Below are 26244 nucleotides of genomic sequence, written 5' to 3'. Positions count from 1 at the left end.
ATTGTACTGGTCAGTTATCTCACCAGATGGTCAGACAGAAAAGATCCAAGCTGGGTTGCTGCTACTTCTCGGTATGCTTGTAGGAAAGTGTACATTTCTCTTTTGATGGAGCAAGCATTTCAAATAACCCAGACTAATTCATGAATGTATGCTTGGTTCGTCTATGAAAAGATGACCAGTGCTTATGGATCAGAACTGCAGCATGGGTGATGCTTTAAGGAGTGGGAGTGAGGGAAAAAGAAATTGAGTCAAATGACGCTGATGAAAATGTAATCACACTTGAATTTTACAATTTTGAAATAAAATCATTGTCAATTTATACATTGTGCTCTGGGGGAGTAAAATCTCCAGTCCTCATCCTGTTTTATATTTTTAAATATTTTTAGGTATTTGATATTCTACTGTCCATATGACAAGTTCTACAAATGCTGCAATTTTTTACCATCAAAGTTATTTATTGCCGGTATGAAAGAAGTGACAAGAGCCCGCAAAATTGTTGCAGGTGTAATGGATGCACACAGCCGCTACAGAAATGGCTGGCTTGCAGTGATTGCTGTTGGATGGGCAAAAGGTGCGTAGCATTTTCATTCTTGGCTCTATCTTGTCAGGTTTGAACTTGTTTGTTTATTTTTGCCCCTGCCTTTCAGTTCTTAATGCACTAAGTTAACGTTCTGGCAACCATTCAGTTGGCACCAGTGGTTTCCTCTACCCTGATAGAAATTAGGAGGACTGCTGGATGACATTAGTCTAGTCTTTTAATAAATTACTATGCTGCAATCACTACTGTCACTGCTAATATCACCTCTTTGTGAAAATCAATGCAGTCTATTTCCAATTAAGTTTTTGTTTAAATGGTATGTTTCTGGTTTAGTATGTACAAAATTTCTTTTTTCACAGGTGCTGGTTCTGGGCTAATAGCTAACTTTGAACAACTAGTGCGGGGTGTCTGGATACCTGAGAGAAATGAGTTGCTGAGAATGTCCTAGTACGTAGTGGTTTTAAAATTATTAATTTGTTCTAACCAGTTCTGCACTGAAGTAACGATGAAAAATCCCTTTCAAATCGCTTCAGATTCTTTGCCTGCCTGTTATCAAGAAATTGTTTTGGACCTTCCATTTTGTGTTTTTTTTTCCTCCAATGATAGACTGTACTTTGTAATATAATTGCATTTTAAAAATGGGATATGATGCATTTAGTAAAGTTGGTAAACTGCAGGACAATTTAAAAAAAAAAAATCTATTATTTATCAGGATTTAAAAAGAAAATTGCAGTGATCTAAAAGAAGTCACTGAAAAGGCTTGACTGGAGCCTAAAAATCCTAAATTGCTAGAAAACATCAATTAATATCAAGCCTGGAATAGTAAGGATCCAACACCTATATGCAAATTATTTATTTTCTCTCTGGTCAGTGCAAAAGATATTGTGTTCATTCCCACTTTTCAAAGTACGAATGGAATGTCCTGTCATCTTACGAAGAGACAACAACATAGATGCAAGAGATAACAAGGTGCAGAGCTGGATGAACACAGCAGGCCAAGCAGCATCAGAGGAGCAGGAAGGCTGGCGTTTCAGGCATCTGCAGTTCCTGCTATTTCTGAAACATAGATGCAAGACCTTTTTTATTTAAAAAAAAAATGTCCTGAGTCTGATCTTTTGTTTTTCTACAAAAATACTTCATTTTAGATAACAAGGTTTTTTGAAGTTACCTTTTGCTATGTTGAGATTTTGATATTGTAGCTTATTCCAGCCACATTTTAGCCTTCAGATATTGCATGCTTTAAGTTACCAAATCTATATTGCTCCTCTCATCCCTTTTCCAAGCATCGTATTCCATTGTCTCTCAACTTTTGTCAACTACTGAAATTCTGCACAAGTAACAGTTACTAGTAAATGACTCTACTGGAATTTTAAAGCTGATTCCACTTCCAGATCTGACATTGAACATAGTTTTAGAAGAGCACATTTGTGTTTTGTGTGCTGAAATACATCACTCGGTTGTTGACTGCTTAATGTAGATTGGCATGTTGATAATTTCACTTGAGATTATACTTCAGATAAGAATGTTACAAAAAAGCGGTTAGAAAACTACACCTTTGCGAACCTTTATATGGAAAATTTTGAGCTATTTTATGTTTTGGATCACAATGTAGAGGATTTCTGGTGATCTAGCGAAGCATGCTAGCTTCTGCTGAGCATGATTTTCTCACCTAGACAGCTGATTGAAAGCACTTTTAGTACTGTTGTGTTCCAAGCTGCTCCAAAGATCTTATTTCTCAGAACCATAGAGGGAGGGAAAAAAATTAACGACGGTTTCTGCTCCTACCAGACAATGCACACTTGTGGATGTTGGTAATACCTAGTCCATGTTTGTAACTAGGCACAAAAACTCCAGCTTATTAACACTGATGTTGAATAGCAGTCAGAGTTGGGCAACAGAAGAGCTATGTTGTTCTCTTTGTGGAGTCACTCTGGAAGAGTTTCTGTTCTGATATGTATACTAATTATCCTGTTTCTGTTACAGTGGAACAAAGGTAACTCTGATAGGAGCTGTACTCTTTACTTTTCAACAGATGAATTATCTGCCTATTACCAAACACAACCTCATCTTTTTGTACACTATGTTTGTAGTTTCAACAGAGGTATGTAAACGTAATTAAACATGTGATTTTGCTATAGTTGAATACATTTTTCTTTTGAAAAATAAATATGGAGTAATATAACTAGATAAACCCTTTTTTATTTAACTTGTGTGAGATCATTTAACACTCTTTTTATCTGCAGTACTTGCAATTTATGTAGTCTGTTGTACTGTCTGACTTTCTAGCACTTTTTTGGGGGGTAGGAAACAAAAATAAATTGTGATGTCAGACTGGTGTTGAATTTTGTTTATTGCACCTTACGGTACAGATGGTACCTGCTTAATTTATATTTACTTAAATCTTCTGTAGACTGAGTATTATTTGGATCTTTAGTGCTGCACAAGAGTAAAAGTTTTCCAATGAAAATACCACTTTGTTTTTATTTAAAATCTCAATGCACTTAAATCTCTTCCCAAGGCATGTATGGTTTGTTTTTAGATTAGCTGATTTTTTTTTCTAATATGTGCTGTATCATTAGCAGTGTTGAGAAGGTGAAAGTATTCATTTTGAAATTTTAACATTTATATCTGTTTTACATATGTACTTTTCTCATCCCACCCTTTCCACGTCTGTGTCCTATTGCTTTGCACTGGACATCCTAAATAATCGAAGGTGTATCGAATTGAGTACAAAATGATACTGTAGCCCTGTGTGATTTATAGTGATAAATTTGTCATTATAGAAAGTAGCCATCATCCAAATGGTAGGCATTTCAGGAGTAAGGACACAACAGTAGCTTTAATTGTATTGCTAGTTAGGCAAAATGTCATGTAATTCATATGATAGCAGAGTGAAATGAATTTGGAGATGTAGCATTTTGTGCTTCTAGAGCTTATTTGATATTTGAAAAACAGACTGCATATATAGACTTGATGTACATGGTTCAGATATAATGAATGCTGGGATGAGCTGTTCAGAATTTTTTATAGACCTGTTCTCATGTTGGGTGTGAATTCTTTCATGTATTCTCTTCATTAGTAGCCTACTCTCTAAAATGCCCTTCTGAAGCAAGTCTAAATGGGTGAAAAAGGATATTCCAAGCATTAAATACTGTCCTGTACCTCTGCTATTGTAATGTGGTTTGTAATTTCTTCTTCCGTTGGGTTGCTGAAGATTGTTCATGTTTCGATCCCTATACATGCCTTAGTACTTTGTCTTGCAATCTATTCTTGTCTTTTCAAAAATTCAAGATATGTCTTCCCCCTCCTGTTGATGGTTTCAGCTGAATTCTATTTAAAATGCAGCCAGGTGATAAGCATGTCACCAACGTTAAGTTGGTTGAAATTGTTCCTGCTAAGGATGGAGAGAGAGGAAGGCTTAATTTTGCTGCCCTTTAAACAAATTACATTAAAGTATTTTTCTTAATATTGGTGTATTGATTATAACAATAAAACTCCTAATTGGATGAGCTTAAATCCTGTTTCTCTTCGTGCCATCATGATACAGCACTTTCAACTTGGAAAGAACCTTTGTTTTGCACTCAGGCATCTGCCTGACAATCTTGTGGGAGGGAAAGGAATGCCTTATTTAAGTGAAATTTTGAAGGGAAACTTAAACAATCAAGGTGAAAACTAAACCTGTTGGGATGTTTTTAAGATATGGTAGCTTGTGCATGTTTGTTTACTTGCTTTTGCCCCTTATGATATTTATATTGTGCTAGAAATAAACAAAAGTATTTAAAATCTGATCTCGTTAAATAAATCTGCTTTACTACAGGATAAATAGCAAATTGAAATTTAATTATTTCTGTGCATTTGTGTTACCAGTGTTTTCTGAATTCCATGATCAGGTATAGCTTTTAAAAGCTCAAATTTCCTAATGTTTGACTACAGGACCTTTTAGAAAAATTCTTTTTTATGTCACTTTTAAAGATAAAGCATATTGCTATTTAAAATCTACAAGATATTTCTCTCAGACTTAGAACACTTAAAAGAATAAGGTATCAAAATTGGATTCTCCATGTGTTTTCCTGTTAGCTTCAACAAATCCATGCAGAAAAAAATGAGATGCTTCAGTGGGACACCAGGCACTCCTTATTTAGTTTCCTGCCTGTTCATTCTGTGACTTCACATGATTTGACTTCCGTCAAGGTGTTTTAGAGACCAGAAACTTTAGATTGTGTTGCTTTTTAGTGATTCTGGAAGTTGTGCCCTTGCTTTGGGGGTGGTGCTCAATTTTGCTGTAAGGATAAGTGATATGTTCAGAGAAACTGCTTTGATTTAATCAAAGTCTAGTGTTTTCTTTACCCAGTACAAATAGATATATTTGTTTCTTTAACAGACAAATTAGCTTTGTTTAACACAATTAGTGTTAAGAACCACGAACAGTGGTTCAGCATATTTTGGCTGAATGACTTATAAACTGCTTACTCATTAATGATTCAAGACTCATGAAAATGCTTCACTAAAAGGTTAAGTATTATTCAGTCGACCTAATGATATATACATTCAATTTTTGTTTCATGATCTTTTGCTGTTTTTTGAATGATCTGAATTATATAAAATAAGTTTTTGAATGATCTATTAAATCTGGTCGAGCAGCTATCAACAAAAACTAAGTGTTGCTTATGTAGTGAACAGTGTTTGTTGGTGGCAGAAACCAATTGTTGATTAGTAAATTTTGTAATTCTTCATATTAAATGACATTTTTCTTCCCCATTTTAGTACATATGCAAAATTTTAAAACTTTTAGAAACTTGCTTACATTCTAGCTTTTATTCAGCCTTTTTTAAATTAAAAATGCTGTATTTAGATCTGCTGTGTGACTTCAACACTAAAATATTTGTTTAGATTTATTCGGAGACTTCATTGACCACTCTAGGGTACTTTTGAAAGTGACTAATTTTGAGTTACATGATCATATATCCTTTTTTTGATTGTTATGCTGTTTTTTATTCATGTTCTTTGTGCATTGTTCAGGCAGCTGTGTACAATTTGACAAATATATCATTTTGTATTTTAGGTTGCAATGGTGCTCTTTAACATTCGTCATTCCCCTTTTGCACCTATGGAAGTTGCTTTGTACCATATGGCATTTAGTTGGCAGTCCACTTCCTCTGAATCACATTTTCAAACGGAAACTTCTAATACAGGGGAAACACGGGGTACGCAGTGCTCTGCCCCCTTGAGTGCAACTCCTGAAGAAAGTGAAAGTATCAAAAGGAGGAGGACAAAGAAGGTGGAATAAGATGCTCATCAAGAATTGCAAGATCCACAGGGTTATCTTTCTGTTGCACTTCTGTTCCAGGAAAATCCCCTGGATGAGGCTTGAAATTCAAAAATACATCTGCAAAATGAAATGTACTGAGGTACGAATGAAAAGTTTTGCAGAATTCAAATAGACCTAAAGGAGTCTAATGACTCTTGTTAGTGGATTTTTTTTTTTGTTTTGCAATGTTTCTGTGGGTTTAAGTGGGAAGTACATTCGATCTTTGCATGTAACATTTGAGGATCTTTTGCTGTATAGAGAAGGTTGCTGTAATATATATAGAAAACAAGATTAAAATATTGTTTCAAATTTTGTAATAAATTTTTGGAAACCTTTTATAGAACTATTCATGTTTATAAGACTTACAAGTGCCAGAAAATATTAAAATTATACATTCCACAAAATGCTATTTTATTTTTGAATGAACGTCTAAATTACTGGGAGAAACAAACATTTTAAGCTGTGGTAAGGGACACCTTAACCCAACTCTGAAGCCTGAAGTTGAAACCTAGATATTCTCAATTTCATTTGGCAGTCTGAACTAGATTACTAGTGAAAAAAGGCAGTAATGCAGTTTAGATTGACATTACTGCATCACCCGGGTCATTCTACATAACAAAATATCTGGAAGAGGAATTGTTAACTACCGTTGTCTGGTAAATTTGAAGGGAGTATGATGCAAGGTAACTTGGACAGCCTTCTTTTCTAATAATTTCCTATTCAGGTTATAGTACTATTGAAACAATATATCTTATACACTGCTTCCTGCTGTTAGTGGTTTGTTCATTGATATCAACGTCAACTGTTAGCGATTGCAGTCCTGTTGGTTCAAGACCGTAACCTTCCTATGTAATTTACTTGGAAAGAAGTAAAACATTTTGGTAATAAAATCTGCAGCATAGTCAAACTCGGTTTTTGGTTCTGATTTTCTGATAGAGGACCTATTTTGTTTTTGTATTTTGGTATACTGCAAACTTAGGAATTCACTGCAACCTTTAAAATAAAAACTGTGCATTGAACGTGAGGTGGTTTACTTTTGTTCCTATACAAAGTGAATTTGATCTTTTTCACTTAATATTGATTAAACACTACTTTTTGTGGCACAAATCTTTCTTTGTTCACTGTTTTAAAGTGTACTATTTCACAAATGTTTTTGTAAACCTGTTTGTACATTTACAAAAAAAAAGCAATTGTAGCAAAATGAGGTAGACAAAAATTACTATATAGTGTATTTTCAGATGGAACTTTTCCAGAAACCTATGATGCAGGAGAATATCTGAATTTATTTTCTATGTTTGATTTATATATTCCGATGTGAAATATCATCTAATGGTTGCTTGCTCGACATCAGAATCCATAATGGACTTGAATCCATGTCCTACTAGGAGTCAAGATTTGTCTAGATAAGCAAAATGTTCTATGATAGTAATTCAGGCAATCTTTGTGTGGGAAAACTATTGGAAATTACCATCACCATTCTGTACACAACTGATTAGTTACTAGATCACTTTTATAATTTCTAGGTTAATGGTGACTTGAATGTAACAATTTTTTTGATCCATGCGCACTAATTTTTTAAAAATGTGCATTTTTGGCTGAAGGATATGCAAATAAAGTTCAACTTTCCTACTCTAGCAATTTGGTCAGTCATTAAGAATACATCTGTGTCTATCTGTATCTTGTAACATTTCATTTGACTGCACATCAGTTTTGCATTCCAAAGAACATAGGAATACTGCAATATTTGTACTTTTAACATTTTTTCAATGTCACCAATTCGCACTTCACATTATATTAATGATACGGAACCTGAGGAAAGTCTAATGCAGACCAAAACTTGTAAAACCTGTACGGAGCAGTTACAGTTGCTTGCCAGAATCAGTTTTTCCTAGTGGAAGTAAACTTTAAAGGGAATATTACTTGAAAATTTTTATGTTTGTCTTTATTAGTGGATTGATTTGAATTTTACCTTCACCCTGTCTTAATCAAGTATTCCTGCAAACTACAATTTTCCCTACCTGCTCCGTCTGTTACAATGGTGTGGTTGAGTTTCTGTAATGGAAGGTCATTTGTTTGGAGCAATAGGATGACCAATTATGCTGTGTGAAGTTGTGATCTTCCCTTTTGTTCTGATTTTGCAGACTCCAGAGACATACATAATAAGAAAGCCTTTGTGCCATCTTGTATAGCAAAGCTGCATGCCATCTCCCTGTTGTTGTAGTCAAAGGACCAGATCTCATTTTGACTGGCTCTAGCCAGAGATTCTTGCATTATTAGTTCTATATTCAATTCCTAAACTTACCAGGTTAGTGATTAAAATGCCATTTTATGAGGCAATTAATTTATTTAGTGTGAGAATTGGCTGGTTTTGTAGAAGTACAGGAGCTGTGGGTGGAATGTGGGCTCTATCTGTTGATTGTTGAGCTTCCTAACTGGAAGGGCTTCCAGTTCTCAAACAGCATGTGGTACATTTAACTACTTGTGTCATAATTGAGAGGACAGCTGGGAAATTGATGAGGTGCCGTAATGAGCCCATGGTACACTATGCTATCCTCCAGACTATGGTTGATATAAATTCAAGCTCTTTTTGAGATATCTAAGACAGTATTTGACTGGGTATACTGTCTTTATCCTTTAGCAAGTCTGGGGTTCATGGGAATCCGAAGGAGAGAACTTTGCACTTATTCAAGTCATAGCTAGCACAAAAGAAGATGGTTGGCTTGATGCAATTCAATGACCTCAGTCCTGGAACATTACTCAACCAGCTTCAGCTGCTTCATCAATGACCTTCTCTCTACCATAAAATCAAATATTTACTGATGATTGCACAAAATTCCACATCATTCAAAACTCTGAAACCATTACAGCAAGGCTTGGGTAATGTTCATTTTTGGACTGCTAAGTCTCAAGTAACATTCACACCACACAAGTGGTAGGAACTGGCTATCAGCAACAAATACCTAACCATCTCCTATTGATATTCAATAACTGCTTCAAAAAACAGTTTCATCCGCATCTTCACTTTCCTACTCTTCACCTGCGTGACCAGGATTGGAAAATTAGCAGGAACAAAAATGTTTATAACAGAACATAGGAGCAGGAAGGGAATTGTGCAATGGAGGCTTGGGAGATAGAGATCTTCCTTTGATCATAAGGTCATAGTCATAAAGATTTACAGCACAGATTGAAAACAACCACCTAAGTATTTTAATCCTGTTTTCTAGCACTTGGCCCACAGCATTGCAAGTGTACATCTATATATTTCTTAAATGTTATGAGGAATTCTGCCTCTACCACCCTTATAGACTGTGAATTCCAGACTCCCACCACCCTCTGGCTGAGAAAGGTTTATTCCTCCTATCTCCTCTGAACTTTCTGCTCCTTATCTTAGATCTTTGCACCCTGGTCATTGATCCCTCATCAAGGGGAAGAGTTTCTTCACTGCTACCCTGTAATGTCCCTCATAATTTTTTACATCTCAATCATATCCTATCTCAGTCTCCCCCTCTTTAAGGAAAATAGCCCATCTGGTCAATCCAGTTTCTTAACTGAAACTCCAGCCTTGGCAACATCCAGGTTAATCTACTCTGCACCCTCTCCAGTGGTGTTACACCTCTCCTATAATGTAGACATACACGTAATGCTCTGGCTGTGGCCTAACCAATGTTTCATACAGTTCCAGCATTGTCTCCCTTATCTTAAATTCTGCCTCAGCTAATAAAGGCAAATATACCATATGTCTTCTTAACCACTTTATCTACTTGTCCTGATATAAGAAGGAGCCAGTATACATGCACGCCAAGGTCCCTCTGATCCTCAGTACTTCTCCATTTATCATGTATTCCTTTGGCTTGTTTGCTCTGTCCAAGCACATCATCTCACATTTATCCAGATTGAATCCCATTTGCTACTGAACACTCATCTGACCAGGCCATCTATATCCTGTCATCTGAGGCCATCCTCCTCACTATTTACCACATTTTGTATCATCTTCAAACTTACTGATCATCCCTCCTATATTCAAGTCATCATTTATATAAACCACAAACAAAAGGGCCCCCAGAATTAACCCCTGTGGGACCCCACTGGACACAGACTTCCAGTTGGAAAAACACCCTGAAACATCACCCTTTGCTTCCTGCTACTCAGCCCATTGTGATTCCAATTTGTCAAATTGCCGTGGAACCCATGGGCTCTTACCTTTGCTATCAGCTCCCATGCATGACCTTATCAAAAGCATCACCCTCATATACATTCCTGGTCACTTTGAAAAATTTAGTCCTGTTGGTCAGAAATGATCTCCCCTCAATAAAATATTGCTGACTGTTCTTAATCCTTGTCTCTCAAAATGCATAATAATTGTCTCTCAGAATTGCTTCTAATAGTTTCTCCGTCATCAAGGTTAGAATGAGTGGCTTACAGTTTTTTTTTAGTTTATTGCTTGCTCCCTTTTTGAATAATGGTTCCCTATTGGCTGTCCTCCAGTCCTCTGGCACCTCTCCTGTGGCTGGAGAGTAATTGAAAACTTGCAAGTACCCCTGCTATTTCCTGTCTTGCCTCACTCAACAAACTGGGATACATTTCATCTGGCCCTGGAGGTTTATCTACTTTTAAGCCTGGAAGACCATTCATAATGTCCTCTCTGTCTATGCTAATTTCTTTAATTTCACTGCAGACCTCCCTGATTTCTATACCCACATCATCCCTCTCACTAGTGAACACTGACACACTGTATTCCTTCAGAATGCCACCTGTATCCTATGGCTCCACACACAAACTACCACTGTAGTTCCTTAGTGGGCCCTACACTTTCTCTCGATATCCTTTTACCCTTAAAATATATTTAAAGCAATGGAAGATTTCCTTTATTTTACCTGCCAGTACCCTTCCATCTTCCCTTTTAGCTCTCCTAATTTCCTTTTTAAGTTCCCTCTTGCATAAGTGGCAATGCTGGTTGAAGATTGTACAATGTTCAGTGCCATTTATGATTCCTGAGATATGGAAGGAGTCAGCATTATCATGGTTGAATGTCACCCTATCAATATCTGGGTCTTTACCATTGACCAGAAACTGAACTAGTTTCCTCAAAAAGATTTGCTTTCCCCAGATGCACAATGGCTGCAATGTGTACCACTTACAAGACATACTATAGCAACACACCAAAACTGTTTTAACTTTGCTTTCCAATCCCGTGATCTGTAGCACCTAGAAGGACAAGATTTTTGGGAGAACCACCATCTACAAGGTCCTATCCAAGCTACATACCATTCTGACTTAGAACTATATCTCACTGTTGCTGGGTGAATATCCTAGAACTTCCTTAACAACAGGTATTCCTGGAATTCTCCTAATAAGGCTGGAAATACCCTAACCACGTGGATTTTAAAGAAAAAAGCTCACCAATGCCTTTTTAGGGGCAACTAGGGATGGCAGTGTGGACTCTTCCATAAATAACATTTTTTAGCGTGGTGCATGAGGCCAGAACATCCCTGTCAGTAAACTAAACTGTGACTCCTGTCGCCTCGCATATTCTTGGTTGCTGTGATTGCTCTACGTGTGTTGCTGAGCAAGATTCGAACAGGAGTCCTAAGTCCCTGTATGCAGGTTCATCACATGAGATCGCCACCTCTCTTGAGCACAATTCTCTTCCTCATCCTGCTCCCTTATGTTCTGTGGTTGAGGTTTTCAGTCCTCCTAACTTTCCCCACCTCTCTGATCCTAGGTGAGCATCTCTGGATGAGTGTGGGGAAGAGGGAAAATTAAGAGGTGGCTGAGACTGAAAACTGAAGCAGTGGGAGGTAATCTCCTTCCTCTTTCCCGCTTCTATGATGGAATTGCAGGAAATGCAAGGTCCATATTGGCGGAATTTAAAGCAACTGCTTGGAGGCTATTGTACTGTCATTAATTTCCTTGTCTTGTAAAGGATGCATCCTACTGGGGACATTCTCTCATAGTCCTATCCAGTGTCATGAATGATACAGTCCCTTCAACCACCATTATTAAAACAGAATATTCAATCATTTACCACATTTTTTGAGGAAACTTTCCTGAGTACAAAATAAATATTTTAGTTCCTATATTATGTTAACCTTTGAAATAATTTTCAAATGCATTGATTGTAAAGTGGTTTGGGATATCCTAAAGTTGTAAAAGGATCTGTAGAAATGCAAGTTCTTTCTTTCAGTATTTGACCTATGGTAGATGACACCAATAATATGTCACAAAAACTTTTACATTTTGCAAAATAATTTGAATTTAACAAGCACTCTTCAGAAAATTGTGGTAATTCTTTATTCTCCATTCCTTGGCTCCAGTTTGTGTTAAGATGCACAACCTTCTGGAACTTGTTATGACCAGATGAGGAAGGGAATTCAGCTCCCCTCTTTTTTTTAAACCACTCTCAGTTGATTGCAACATTTTATTTACTTGTTTGCATGCAGCTATAGACATTTTGTAATGAGTAGAGGCTGGATATGCTGGGACTTCTTTCACTGGAGCATAGGAACTTGAGGGGTGACCTTTATAGCGATTTATAAAATCATAAGGGGCATAGATAAGTTGAATAGCAAAGGTCTTTTCCCTCGGGTAGGAGAGTTCAAAACTAGAGGGCATATTTTTAAGGTAAAAGGAGAAAGATTTAAAAGGGACTTGAGGGGCAACTTTTTCACACAGAAAGTGGTTCGTATGTGGAATGAACCGCCAGATGAAGTGGCAGGTGCAGGTACATTTCCAACATTTAAAACTCATTTGGATTGGCACATGAATAAGAAAGGTTCAGAGGGATATGGGACAAACACAGGCAAATGGGACTAGTTTAGTTTGGGAAACTTGGTCAGCGTGGACCAGTTGGACCGAAGAGTCTGTCCTTGTGCTTTATGACTCTTACACACCTTTGGAGCAAATGGGACTTTAACCCAGGCTTCCTGGCTTGGAGGTAGGGGCACTGCCACTGCACCACAAGACCTTTTTTTTTAAATGCAGCTGGATCCTATGTCAATAATGTAACCAACTAGATCTAAATAAAGGATCCAATTACAAGGTTTCTTCAACTGAAAGAAAGTGGAATTGAATGAGTCATTAACCTTGAGAAAATAATAAAAATGCAACATCGAACACAAACACAGGTAATACTTTTAATAGGAGAGTGTTTGGTATGGACATGAAGAAAAATGCAAAGCTACCCTTTCAGTACTTGAGGTTTAGATATGTTTAATTGTTGACTTGTATCTTCGTAGAGGTGAAGTTTATAAATATTGTTGCATTCTGGGCAAATGGTTGTTTTCCCATTTTGCTTTTCCACTGAACACTGTCTTCTGAGATGCTGAGAAAGAATCAGGCAGACAGAGTCTTACAGTCTCTTCTGTTACCAATCCATTTTTTTTCTCTTTCTGCTCAAAAACATCTACAGAAATATGCTTCACTATAAATTCCTAAGTCTGGCTCCATTATTTTTGCAGGCTGGCTGAGTTGGCAAGCAAACCTTTCGTCACTCAACATATTAAATTCTCATTTAAGTGTGATTTAAAATGGGAATGCAAATTTCTTGATGCTGACTCAGTTGTTTGGTTTCAATGTCTTTAGATAAATGGTAATTTTAGTGCAGACAACAGTTTGTTTATGCCACGTGGGTCCCTGGACTTGCCACAATCTGTAGTTAGGTCATCATGGCGGCTGTTTTAGGTCAGTATTTAGCCTTATATAAACCACTGATGGAAGTTAAAATTTGATAGTTTATATTTATCGTAATAAACTGTTTATCATCTGTCTTAAGTTTATTGGACATTTTGAGAAGGTAACATGGAGGTCAGTGAAAATAAGGTATTTGATTTTGCCTATGTAGATTTTGCCAAGGTAATAAACATTGTCCCTTGAGGATGACTGGTCAGAAATACAAAAGCCCATGGGATCCAAGGAAAATTATCAAGTTGGATAAAAAATTAACTCAGTGGTAGGACATAAAGGGTAATAATGAGTGATTTTCTGACTACAAGGCTGTTTCCTGTGGAATTTGTATGGCTGTACTAAATCTCTTTTTTATTTGTGATGATACTTAATTGTAGGAGGAATGATTGAAAATTTACAAATGGTAAATGAATTGGCTGTGTTGTTGACGATGAAGAAAGCTGTAGACTACAACAAGATATCAACAGACTAGTTAGCTAGAAAAGTGGCACATGGAATTCATTCTGGAGATGTCTGAGGTAAGGCATTTCATGAGGACAAATAATGCTAGGGAATACACAATAAATGGTAGAATGCTGAGAAGTGCAGAGGAGTAAATGGACTGTGGAGTGTATACTACAACCCACTGATAGTAACAGGACCTGGTGGTTAAAAAATTATACTGGATACTTCATTGGTCAAGGCATAACATATAATTGTGGCAAAGGTATGCTAGGACTGTATAAAACTCTACTTAGGCCACAGTTACATTATGCATTTCAGGTCATCAAATTTCAGGAAGAATATGATTTCAGTAGAGAGGGTTCAGCTGGATTTACACGGATATTGTCACAATTGGAAAATTTAATTATGATAAAAGATTGTGTTGACTAGGTAGTTTTGTAATGGAGGAGGCTGAGGGCAGATTTAATTGTGGTAATGAGAAGTATGAAGGTTTGGTATAGGAAGGCTCTGTCCAGTCCTGTTTGCCAGGGGCACAGATATAACTCAATTGATGGGAGGATTAGAGGAGTGCTGGGAATTTCTGTTCACCCAGACAGTTATAGGAGTCTGGGACTCACTGCCTGAAAGAGTGATAGAGACAGAAACTCTCACAATATTTTATAAAGCACTTGGATACCCAGTTGAGGAATTGTAACTTATAGGCTGAGAGATCAAGAACTGTAAAGTGGGATTATGCTGAACAGCATTTTTTAAACCATCCCATCAGAGATGTGATGGGCCATGCTGTGAAATTAAATTCATGAAATTAAATTTATATTAAATGCTACAATTAAGGCAGTTTTCAGAAATCTAATTGGGTTGGGTGAAAAATTCTACCACTGTATATGGGTGCTCATTTTTTATTGATGTGTAAACTTAAGCTTTCTATTCGGCAAACACCTAAACTTCAGGCTGTTACATTAACTAGCTGATGTGAGTGTTGTGTCCAAGACACGAACGTCATGTTACCACCAATTTTGTGGTGGTTATTTCTTGAACTCAACAGCAATATTTGTTGCATAATAACTCATATATTGTTAAATAAAGTATTTTTGGCCTTACGTCGACATGGCAAATGCACTGCATTCCTTCATGAATCAAAATTAGGCAAGTGGTTTGATTCGACCTTAATCTCACAGAACTTCACTTTGCACCGGCTGTAATATATCTGTAAAGTGGAGCGATGTGCTCCCGTTGGACACGAGAGTTTTTTTAAACCTTTATTTTTAATCTTCGCAATGTTAATAGAGCAACAACTGCAGCAGTATTCTGTGCAGATTCCAATACGCTCTTATTTTCCCTAACTTGGGAGTGAGGTGTGAATCCAACAGACTTCACACCACTTTGGTAAACCCTCTGTCTCTGCAAACAGGTACTAGTCACATGTTGAGTACCCGCAAGTTAATTGGATCCGAAAGGAGTTTGAGTTTTATTTTGTTTTCCTTCAATGGTACGGAATCAGTTGAACCACGGCAACAGGTTGGGGAATTTACTTGTGCACATCAGTAAAATGGTTCGGTACATTTTTAAGCCGTTCTCAAGGTGAACAGCCGGAGACTTGCTTGCTTCTTGGTAGTAAATCAATGCTCAGCTGTATATTAAAAACACGGCGTCTGCCTTCTTAAATATCATTAAACAATGCGTTTTGATGGGAAGAATTACATTATCTGTCGTACCCCGACTGCTCATCGAAGATTTTATGTTTCCGACAATGCAATTCAGTTTTAGCGGAAACTTGAACTGTAATCTAACCAGCCCTTTTCGATCTCGTTTTAGGCGCAACGGAAACTGTCTGCAGATGTTGCCGGAATTAACCGAAAAGCTACAGCGCACCATAATGGGAGACATGCCAAGAATGCTATTTGGATTTCTTTGTGTGCCTGTAGGTGGCATGACATTCATGTTTATTCCTTGGCAAGGTAGAACATGTCTCGATCCCCTGCAATGTGAAAACATGTAGATATTTTCTGTATTAAATCGGAACCTCTTATAAAACTGCCCATTGCAATACAGAAATAAAAACTAATTCAATCCGAGGGTCCGAGTGAAAATATCGATATTAAACAGTAATGTGTTCAAAATGCTACATAAACTAACAAACCTGTACAGCAAATCAAGAACTTATAGAATGCTTCAGCCTGATAGCGTATTAGCTGACTACTCTGTTACGTCGCTTCATCCTCCCATACTTTTGCAGTGACAGCATGTGTAGAATTTGAAACAAAATTGTTGAATTATTTAAATGATAAAATCATGATAATAGAATTTAATCATAAGACCATAAGATCACAAAGCATTGGAGCAGAAGTAGGCCATTCAGCCCATCAAGTCCACTCTGTTGTTCAAGTTGATCATAACCTTTGATTCCTTTGCTGATTAAAAATTTGACTATCTCAGCCTTGAACATCTTTAACAGCCCAGCTTCTGCAAATCTCTGTGGTAAAGAATTCCATAGACTCACCACTCTCTGAGAGAAGAAATTCCTCCTCTGGGCCAACACTTCCTCTGAGATTATGCCCTCTGCTCCCAGACTCTCCAGAAAGGGGAAACAACATCTACCCTGTCAAGTCTTCCATGAATCTTGAATATCATAATAGGCGTGCCCCATACTCATCTATTTTCCAATGAGTACTTAATGTATTTGAAACATTCTCATAAGGCCTTCTATACCTGATATCAACTGAGTGAACCCTCTCCTTTCTGAATCTTCTCTGAGTTTTCTGGCAATTTTTTTTTGGGAAACATCCCTACTCCTTTACTTCAAACTCTTTGAAACAAAGATCAACATTTAATTTGCTTTCCCTATCACTTGCTGAACTTAGAAGCCAGCCTTTTTTTGATTCATGGATGAGGACTCCCAAATCGTCTTTGTTTCGTAGCTTTCTTCAGTCTTTCTCCATTTAAATAATTGGAACTTCTCTGTGCTTCCTGCCAAAGCGCATAACCTCACATTTCTCTGTGTTCCATCTGCCAAGTTCTTGCCTATTTGCTTAACCTGATCGTCTCCCTCTGAAAACTCTTTGTGTTATCCTGACTACCTGCCTTCCCACCTATTTCTGTGATGTCCACAAACTTGTTGATAGTACATTCACATTCCTCATCCAAATCATTAACATATATTGTAAATAATTGTGGCCAATTCATGCTAATATACTGGCTCCAGCATTATGGGTTCTTATTAAGTAGCTAAAAACATGATACCTTATCAAATGCCTTCTGAAAATCCAAATATATTACATGTGTCAGTGCAGGCTTCGAGGGCCAAAGGGGCCATTCCTGTGCTGTATTGTTCGTTGTTCTTTCTTATCAACTGTTCCCTCTTTATCTCACTTGTTACCTTCTCAAAGAATTCTAATAAATTTGTCAGGTACAACTTTCCCGTCATGAAGCCATGCTGAATCATATGCATTTCTGAAAGCACTACCATTGCATCCTTTACAATAGACCCTAACATTTTCCCAAGAACAGATGTTAACTGACCTATGGTTACCTTCTACGTCTCCTGTCTTATTTTAATAAAGGTGTTACATTGGCAGTTTTGCAGTCCTCTGGAACTTTATCAGAACCTAAGGATTCCTGGGGAATTACTACCAGTGCATTCACTATCTCTGCAGCTGCTTTCTTTAATATTCTAGGATGCATCCCATCAGGTCCAGGGGGCTTATTGATTTTTAGACCCATTAGATTCCCTAACACTTTTTCACTGGTGACATGTATTCCCTCTCCTTTTGATCCTTGAATATATGGCAATTATGGAATGCTATTTGGGTCTTCTAGTGTGAAGACTGATGGAAAGTATTTATTCAACTCCTCTGCCATTTCCTGGCTCCCTATTATTATTTCCCCAGCCTCATTCCTTAAAGGCCCTATGCTCACTTTTGAAGCTCTTGCTATCCATTTTGATATTACTTGCAAGTCTATCCTCAAAGTTTATTTGCTCCCTCTTTTTGTCTGTGTTAACTTTTGTTGGTTTTTAAAACTTTCCTAATCCAAGAATTGTACCTAGGTACTTGTACCTAAGATGTTGCCATAAGAAGGCAGACATTGTAAAAGTTTTTCACTGTACTCCTACAATGGAGCACACGTGACAATAAAAGGATATTGTATTGTATTGTGATCCTCTGGCTTTCCACTAATCTTTGCCACATTGTATGTTTTCTTCCTTCAATCTGATTGTGTCCTTAACTTCCCTGGTTAACCATGGTTAGCTTAATCCCTTCCTAGAAGCCTTCTTCTTCTTAACTGGAATATATCTTTGCTGTGAACCATGAACAATTTTCTTAAGTATCTGCCATTGTTCTTCAAATGCGTTTGCTGCTAAACTCCTCTCTCAGTTCACTGCAGCCAACTCTGCCTTCATTCCTTTGTAATTCCCTTAGTTTAGCCAGCACAGTTGTTTCTGACCTAAGTTGCTCTCTGTCAAACTGAACGCTAAATTCCACCATGTTATTGTCCTGTCTCCTAGGGGATCTTTTACACTGACATAATTTATTAAACCTGCCTCATTATACAGCACTGGGTCCAAAATAGCCAGATCCCTGGTTGGATACACCACATATTGTTCTGGGAAACTGTCCTGAATACACAGTATGAATTCTTTCTTATGGCTTCCTCTGCCATTCTAACTATCCCAATATACTTGAAAATTAAAGTCACCCATGATTAATTTTCTGCCTTTGTTACATGCACTCAGCATCTCCTGATTTTTTCTCTGTCCCCTGTATAACCATTGTTTGGAGGCCTATAGACGACTCCTACCAGCATCTTCTTTCCCCTTTTTATGTCTTCCCTCCATAAACATGGATTCCAAGTCTTCCTATTCAAGATCATTTCTTGCAATCATGCTTATTGCATCCTGTACCAACAATGCTACCCCACCACTCTTTCCTTCCTGCATTTCCTTCTGAAAAGTCACATACCCCTGAATATTTAGCTCCTAGCCTTTATCTCCTTGTAACCATGTCTCTGTAATTGCAATAAGATCATACCTGTTAACCTATATTTATGCATTAACTCATCTATCTTGTCCTGAATACTGCATACGTTCAAGTAGAGAGCTATTGATTTTGCCTTGCTACCATATTCCCCCTTTGACCCTATTTACCACTGTTTTTCTGTGTTTGTATATTCTGTCCCTCCCTGTTCCACTCTGATTCTTGTTATCCAAATAGCTTCCCTGTAATGCTGTCATTCCCGTTGTTTTGAAAGTCTACCTTTCCCCTCTCCAAATCCCACACCCCGCAAATTAACTTAAACTTCTCACTACAGCCTGAGTTATTCAATTCACCTAAACACTGTTCCAAGCATGATTCAAGTGAATGCCATCCCACTACAATAATTTCCTTCTACCCTAATACAGCTGCCAGTGCCCCATGAACAGAAATCCATTCTTCCCGCACCAGTCTCTGGAGCAATGCAGTTAACTCCTTGACTTTACTGACCTTGTGCAGTTTGCCTGTGGCCCAGGTAGTAATCCAGGTTTTGCTTTTTAATTGAGCTCACAACTGTTCAAAGTCATTCAGTAAAATCTATTTTCTATTACAACCATTGTCATTGGTATCAACGCGGACAATGATTCCTGGATCGCTCCCCTCTCTCTCGAAATTCTTCTCTAGCCCCCCAAGGAGATGACCTTAACCCTGCCACCAGACAGGCCACACAGCCTTTAGCAATCCCATTCATGACTACAAGAAAAGTATCTATCTTATAAATTATACAGCTCCCAACCACAACTATATTTGTATTTCCTTCCTCCACTAGAATGGCTCCCTATACCAAGATGCTGTGGTCAGTTTGCGTATCCTCCTTGCAGACACAACTCTTGACTGCACAGCTTACAAGAACCTTCTAACTGCAGGAGCCAAGGCTCCTCAATTTTTATCCCTTTGGTCCTCAAATCAGCCTCACCTGCAGTCACACTGTCCTGTTCCTGATCACAGACTTAATCTGAGCAGTGTGACCGCCCTCTGGAGCAAAGTTCCCATGTAATCTTCCCCTTTCCTGATTTGCAGCAATGTCTGTAATTCAGATTCTAATTCCTCAACTGGGATCTGAAGTTCCTTGTGCTGCAAGCATTTACTACAGATATATTTGTTCTGGATCACATTGTCCAGCAGCGTCCACTTGGTGCAGCAGCAACACATCACCTGATCTGCCATTACTATCATATTTCATTTAATTAAGAGATTGCCTGCTCTTTACATTTTGCTGTAATGATATTTTAATGATTTATATAAACTAAACAAGGGGATATCAATCTAATAATTAAAGAGTTATTTTTAACACAAGAGAGAAGAAAACCACTGGAGACCTAAACACAAACTGGAGGCCCTACTGTTGCTGTAAAGAACTGGAAATTCACCTAACCTGCTCACCAATTATAACACAGTGTGGAGCTGGAGGAACAGGCCAGGCAGCATCAGAAGAGCAGGAAAGCTGACGTTTCAGGTCAGAAATTCTGAAGAAGAATCCTGACCCCAAGTGTCAGCTTTCCTGCTCCTCTGATGCTGCCTGGCTTGCTGTTTTCCTCCAGCTCCACACTGTGCTATCTCTGACTCCAGCATTGGCAGTTCCTACTATCTCTGCTCACCAATTAGTTTCTTTCTTGCATTGTGCTGTAGTTTGTGATATCACTCCCCAACTTATCACTCAGTCTGGAGAGTTTACTTCTTTTTTGAGACATAAGCATTTATTACTCATCCTTATATGTTCTAGGGAATGGTGGTTAGCCACCCTCTTGAACCTGCTGAAATGCCTGTGATATTTGCCCCCACTTCCAGAATGTGGGCCAAGGGTGGTGGAGGTAGTTTGCTTTCACCTATCTTGTTTTGTTTATATTCTGTCTAGGGCCTATATAAAGATCAATGGCAGAAGATCCACCACTGTTTTGTCTTTAAAGAAGGGACAGTTGACTTAGTTGACAACATGTTATATTGCCTGACAGCAATAACAGTATTACTTGTCAGGCATAATTACTGGGACACTCAGGTGCTGTGTGCTCCCTGCAAAGTCTAGAATGTGACAGCCTCCATCCAAAGACATTATGACATTAGTTGAGTTGATGAAGCAACTTCAACTTCACCATTAACACTTTCAGAACCATTATCTTGTACAAAATACCTAAAATTCTGTTAGATCAGGAGTGCCAGAACTTAGACCAGTGACAGTCAAGGAATAGTGATATATTCCTAAGTCAGGATATTGTGTGACGTTGAGGAGATCTTGCAGGTGGTGGTGTTTCCATGCACTTGTCCTAGGTAGTAGAGTTTGTAGGTTTGGGAGGTACCATCATTCAAAGCATTGCAGTTTCTTATTGTCCTATATGATGGAATTCCTCTCCAGATGCCAGTGACAATTACATAAATACTGTAACACTTTAAACATAATTAAATACTTTCTGACAGTTTTTTTTTTCCTTTCTTTAAGTTTTGTCTTCTGATCCATTGCACCCCTTCACCTGCCCTGCTCCTTACTGGGCTGTTGTTGGTATATTACCCCTTTTTTCACCTAGAAAAATTCTCATAGGAAAAAAGAGAAGACTATTTAGTCCCTCAGACCTGTTCTACCATTCAATTAGGTCATGGCTAATCTGTAACTTGATTCCATCTATCCATTAATACTCTATAACATTTAATACCCTTACCCATCAAAAATTTATCAATTTTGGAATTTTCAATTCAATATCCTCTCAAGTTGTAACAGCTTTTTGGGAGGAGAGAGTTCCAGATTTCCATTGATCTTTGTCAGAAGAAGTGCTTTCTGGCATGATCCTTGAGGAATGAAGTTCTAATTTTAAGGTTATACCTGATTATACCTGGAGTCCCCCCACTGGAAGAAATAGGGTCAGCTGAGAGAAACTATCAACTCCTCTAATCAACTTAAAATGCCCTTACTCTTCTATATTCAAGGGAATACAAAACAAGATGAAACAACCTGATTTTATAATTTAATCCTATAAACCCTGGTATTAAACCAGTGAATCTGCATTGCACCCTATCCAACATCAACATCTCCTTCCTGACGTGTGGTGTTCAGTTCTGAATACAATGCGCTAAATGGAATCTGACCAGACTCCTACACAACTGCAGCATAATTTTAATTCTTTTATACCCCAGTTCCCAAAATAATGATGATGTGTCAAGGAATTGCTCAACTGTGGTGGGTACCACAGCCATGCTGCAACCGGTTACTCCTCCATTAGTACAAACACATTTCCAAAAGGAATCACTGTCTAGCAATAACATGTAGGAACCTGGTCATATTTTCCAATCCATAGCCCATAAATACTCCAGCTAATTATAGAATCCCTACAAATAGCAGCCGAGATTAGCTAACTCAGCAGATCAGAGACTAGAACTAAGACCTACAATTACAATTCCACTGTGCTACTTGCTGAGTCTTCTGTGGTCCTAATCTAGTTTAGCTTTAGAAGAGTTTTACTAGAATGATAATAACCGTGCGGGACCTGCATTGCATATTGAGAATAGAGAAGATTGGATTGATCTCCTTAGAGCAGAGAATTCTATGGAAGTATTTAATGGAAGTGTTCAAAATCATAAATCATTTTAGTAGAATAAAGAGGGAGAATCTTTACATGATAATCAGAGAACACATTTTTTTCATGTACTGTCTGTGGGTATCGCTGCAAAAGTGAACATTTTTGCCCATGCATAATTGCCATTGAGAAGATGATAGTGAGATGCCTTATTGAACTACTGTGTAGTTCCAGTATTTCAACCTAGTGACAGTAAAGAAACAGTGATAGAGTTCTAAGTCAGGGTGATGTAGGATTTGTAGGGAGATTTGCAGGTTCCCATGCAATTGTTACCCTTTGTCTTTCTAAGTAGTAGAGGTTACTGATTTACAAAGTACTTGGCACATTTTGCACATCTTAACATGGTGCACACTGCTGCCACTGAGTGTCAGTGGTGGAGGGAATGAATATTAGTGGTGGTAGATAGAATACCCAAGTTTGTGGATGGTGTCAAGCTTCTTGCATGTTATTGGAGCTGCACTCATCTAGGAAGGTGGAAAGCATTCCATCACAATCCTGACTTCTGCCTTGCAGATGATAGAAAGGTTTTGTGAAGTCAGGAGGAGGGGTACTTGCTGTTGGACTTCAAGGCTCCGGCCTATTCTTGTAGCCACAGTGTTAACATAACTGGCCCAGTTAGGTTTCTGGTCAATGGTGACTCTTATTGATAGTGGGGGATTTAGTAATGGTAACGCTGTTTAATTTCAAAGTGAGATGGTTAAATTCTTTCTCATTGGAGATGGTCATTGCCTGGCACTTGTATGATGTCAAAGTTATTGCTGTACTGTTCAATTTGTCTTCAATTCTTCCTACAAACATTCCCTGATTGGGGAAAAAAATCCTTGTTTCCAAATCCTTTTATGGCCTTATCCACCTATTTGTTTTTGTAAGCTTCTCTTGCCCTGCAATCCTCTGTTTTATCTGCACCTCTGCAATCCTCGTTTCTTAAACATCCCTGATTTTATTCCCTCCAGCATTACTGCCTGTGCATTAGGCTGTCTAGGCCCTAAGCTTCAGATTTCACTTACTAAACCTCTCCACTTTTCTACCTTTAAGATGCCCATTAAAATCTGACTTTTTGACCAGCTTTTTGGTCACCTGTCCTAATATCTTCTTATGTAACTCAGTGTTAAATTTGGTCTGGTAATGTTCTTTTGAATTCCCTTGGGACCGTGTTAATGGTACTATGTAAATGCAAGTTGCCGTTAAGCTGGCAGGCTTTCCTCAAAAACACTTATTGGCAACAAGTTGCAAGCATGCCATCATTTTCTGACTTTAATTTGAGACTTTTAAGGTCATGCATGTTTTGATGTCAGCTATTACTTTTGAAGGATGTTACATAGATATGTCTAAATAAATAATTAAGGGAAAATCATAAAATAAACCAACTGTGTTTTCAAAACAGAGCAGTTTCCAGATGATGTATGACAAAGGTGGCAGAATTTGATGATATCCTTCGCATATCACCATCTGCAAGGCACAAATCAGAGTGCAATGGAATATTCCCCACTTGCCTCGATGAGTGCAGCTAACAACACTCAAAAAGCATGACACCTACTTGAAAAAGCCTACTTGATAAGCATGCCATCCAAAAATGTACGCCCCTCCTACCACTGATGCTCAGTGACAGCAGTGTATTCTATCTACAAGATGCACTGCAGAAATTCACCAAGGCTCCTTAGACAGCACCTTCCAAACCTACGACCACTCCCATCTAGAAAAACAAGGGCACCAGATACATGGAACACCATTATCTGCAAGTTCCCCTCCAAGCCACTTGCCATCCTGACTTGAAGATAATTTGCCATTCCTTCTGTGTTGCTGGGTTAGAATCCTGGAACTCCCTTCCTAACAGCATGTGGGTTTACATACAGCTCATGGACTGTAGCAGTACAAGAAGATAGCTTACCACTTTCTCAAGGGTAATTAGGGACGGGCAAAAAACGCTGGCCCATCCAGTAATGTTCATGCTCCATGTGTGAATGAATTTTTAAAAAAATAGCTAAGGTTTGAGTGGATATTTACAGTCCTCAGTATTTGCTGACTGCATTGCAGTTATTCGATACCTTCCTGGTTAGTTATTTATAATATGTATCTGCTGCCCTTCGTGCTCCCATGTTTTCCAGTCAAATTCAAATCATATGTTGTGTCATGAGAATATAACAAAAAGGAGCAGCAGACCATTTGGCCCCTGTTTAACCTACTCTGCTGTTTCATAAGATCTTGGTTGATAGGTTTGTGACTTTAACATTACTTTCTTACCTGCTACCAAACTCTACCCCTGATAACTTTTCACTCCCTGTAGATCAAATGTCTTTCTAACTTAGCCTTAAATACATTCAATGACCCAGCCTTTATTGCTATCTAGTGTGGAGAGTTTTTAAAATTGATATCCATGTAGGAGGAGAAGTTCCTCCTAACCTTTGTCTTAAATGTAAGACCCTTTATTCTTAAATGCTGCCTGCTGGTTCCACATTCCCCGTGCCAGTAACTACTTCTGCTAATTGGATGCTAAATACATAGGTGTTAAAGGTGACAAGGCAAACAAGCAATGTGAGCTAATTAGTCAGTTGTATTCATAGAGAAGAATCAGCTAGAAGGATGAGGGTTTTATGGTGCATGAGTGATAGAATTAAACTCTAATTAGAAAGTGCATGCCTGGACTTTGTTTAAAAGCATTTAAGTTTTAGTGTACAACATCACATGAGGGGAAACATCCGCTCAGCATCTAGCCTGCTTCAAATCTTATGGTCCAGAAACAACATATCTCATCCATTGAGTCATAGAGTCATACAGCATAGAAACAGACCTTTCAGTCTAACCAGTCCATGCCGACCATAAACCAGAACTAAACTAGTTCCACCTGGCTGCACTTAGCCCATATCCTTCCAAACATTTTCTATTCATGTACTTATCTAATTTTCTTCTAAACGTTGTAACTGTACCATATCCACCACTTCCTCTGGAAGTTCATTCCGCACATGAACCACTCTCTGTGTGAAAAAATTGCCTCTCATGTCTTTTTTAAATCCTTCTCCTTTCATCTTAAAAAAATGTCCCCTGGTCTTGAAAAGACACCTGCCATTCATCTTATCTCTACCACTCATTATTTGTATAAACCTCTATAAGGTGACCTCTCAACCTCCTACGCTCCAGTGAAAACAATGCTTCCAGCCTATCCAGCCTCTCCTTATAACTCAAATCCTCTACTCCTGGCAACATCCTGGTAAATCTTTTCTGAACCCTCCCCAACTTAATAATATCCTTCCTTTAACAGGGAGACCAGAATTGAATACAGCACTCCAGAAGAGGCCTCACCAAAGTCCTGTACAACATCAACATGACGTCCCAACTCCTACACTCAAAGGTCTGAGCAATGAAGGCAAGCATGCTAAATGCTTTTTAAACCACTCTAACAATATGTGTTGCAAGCTTCAAAGAATTATGTATCTGAGCCCCTATATCTCTCTGTTCTACAACACTACCCAAGGCTCTCTTTTATTGTATGTTGTTTGTTTTACCAAAATGCAATATCTTACATTTATCTAAATTAAATTCCATCTGCCACTCCTCAGCCCATTGACCCAATTGATCAAGAGCTCTTTGTAATCTTAGATAACCTTCTTCACTGTCCAATATACTGCTAACCTTGGTATTGTCTGCAAACTTACTGACCATGTTTTCTATATTTTCATCTAA

General features: G+C 38.0%; 1 protein-coding gene across 3 annotated transcripts in view; it reads left to right on the top strand.

Moving 5' to 3' along the window:
• LOC109935772 (trimeric intracellular cation channel type B-A) overlaps nucleotides 1-7480 on the top strand; it is a 36000-nt gene extending 28520 nt beyond the window's left edge. For all 3 annotated transcript variants that reach the window (XM_048595016.1, XM_048595017.1, XM_048595018.1), the window contains 4 exons: nucleotides 387-571; nucleotides 898-985; nucleotides 2522-2639; nucleotides 5601-7480. In XM_048595016.1, the coding sequence (XP_048450973.1) occupies nucleotides 387-571; nucleotides 898-985; nucleotides 2522-2639; nucleotides 5601-5825 (616 nt within the window). In that variant the 3' untranslated portion in view covers nucleotides 5826-7480. The remainder of the gene's footprint in view (nucleotides 1-386; nucleotides 572-897; nucleotides 986-2521; nucleotides 2640-5600) is intronic.
• The last annotated feature ends 18764 nt before the right edge of the window (nucleotides 7481-26244 follow it).

Source organism: Rhincodon typus, chromosome 3, assembly GCF_021869965.1.
Source record: "Rhincodon typus isolate 14 chromosome 3, sRhiTyp1.1, whole genome shotgun sequence".
Taxonomy (NCBI): domain Eukaryota; kingdom Metazoa; phylum Chordata; class Chondrichthyes; order Orectolobiformes; family Rhincodontidae; genus Rhincodon; species Rhincodon typus.
Note: the sequence above shows the minus strand (reverse complement) of the source record. Positions and strands in the feature narration are given on the sequence as shown.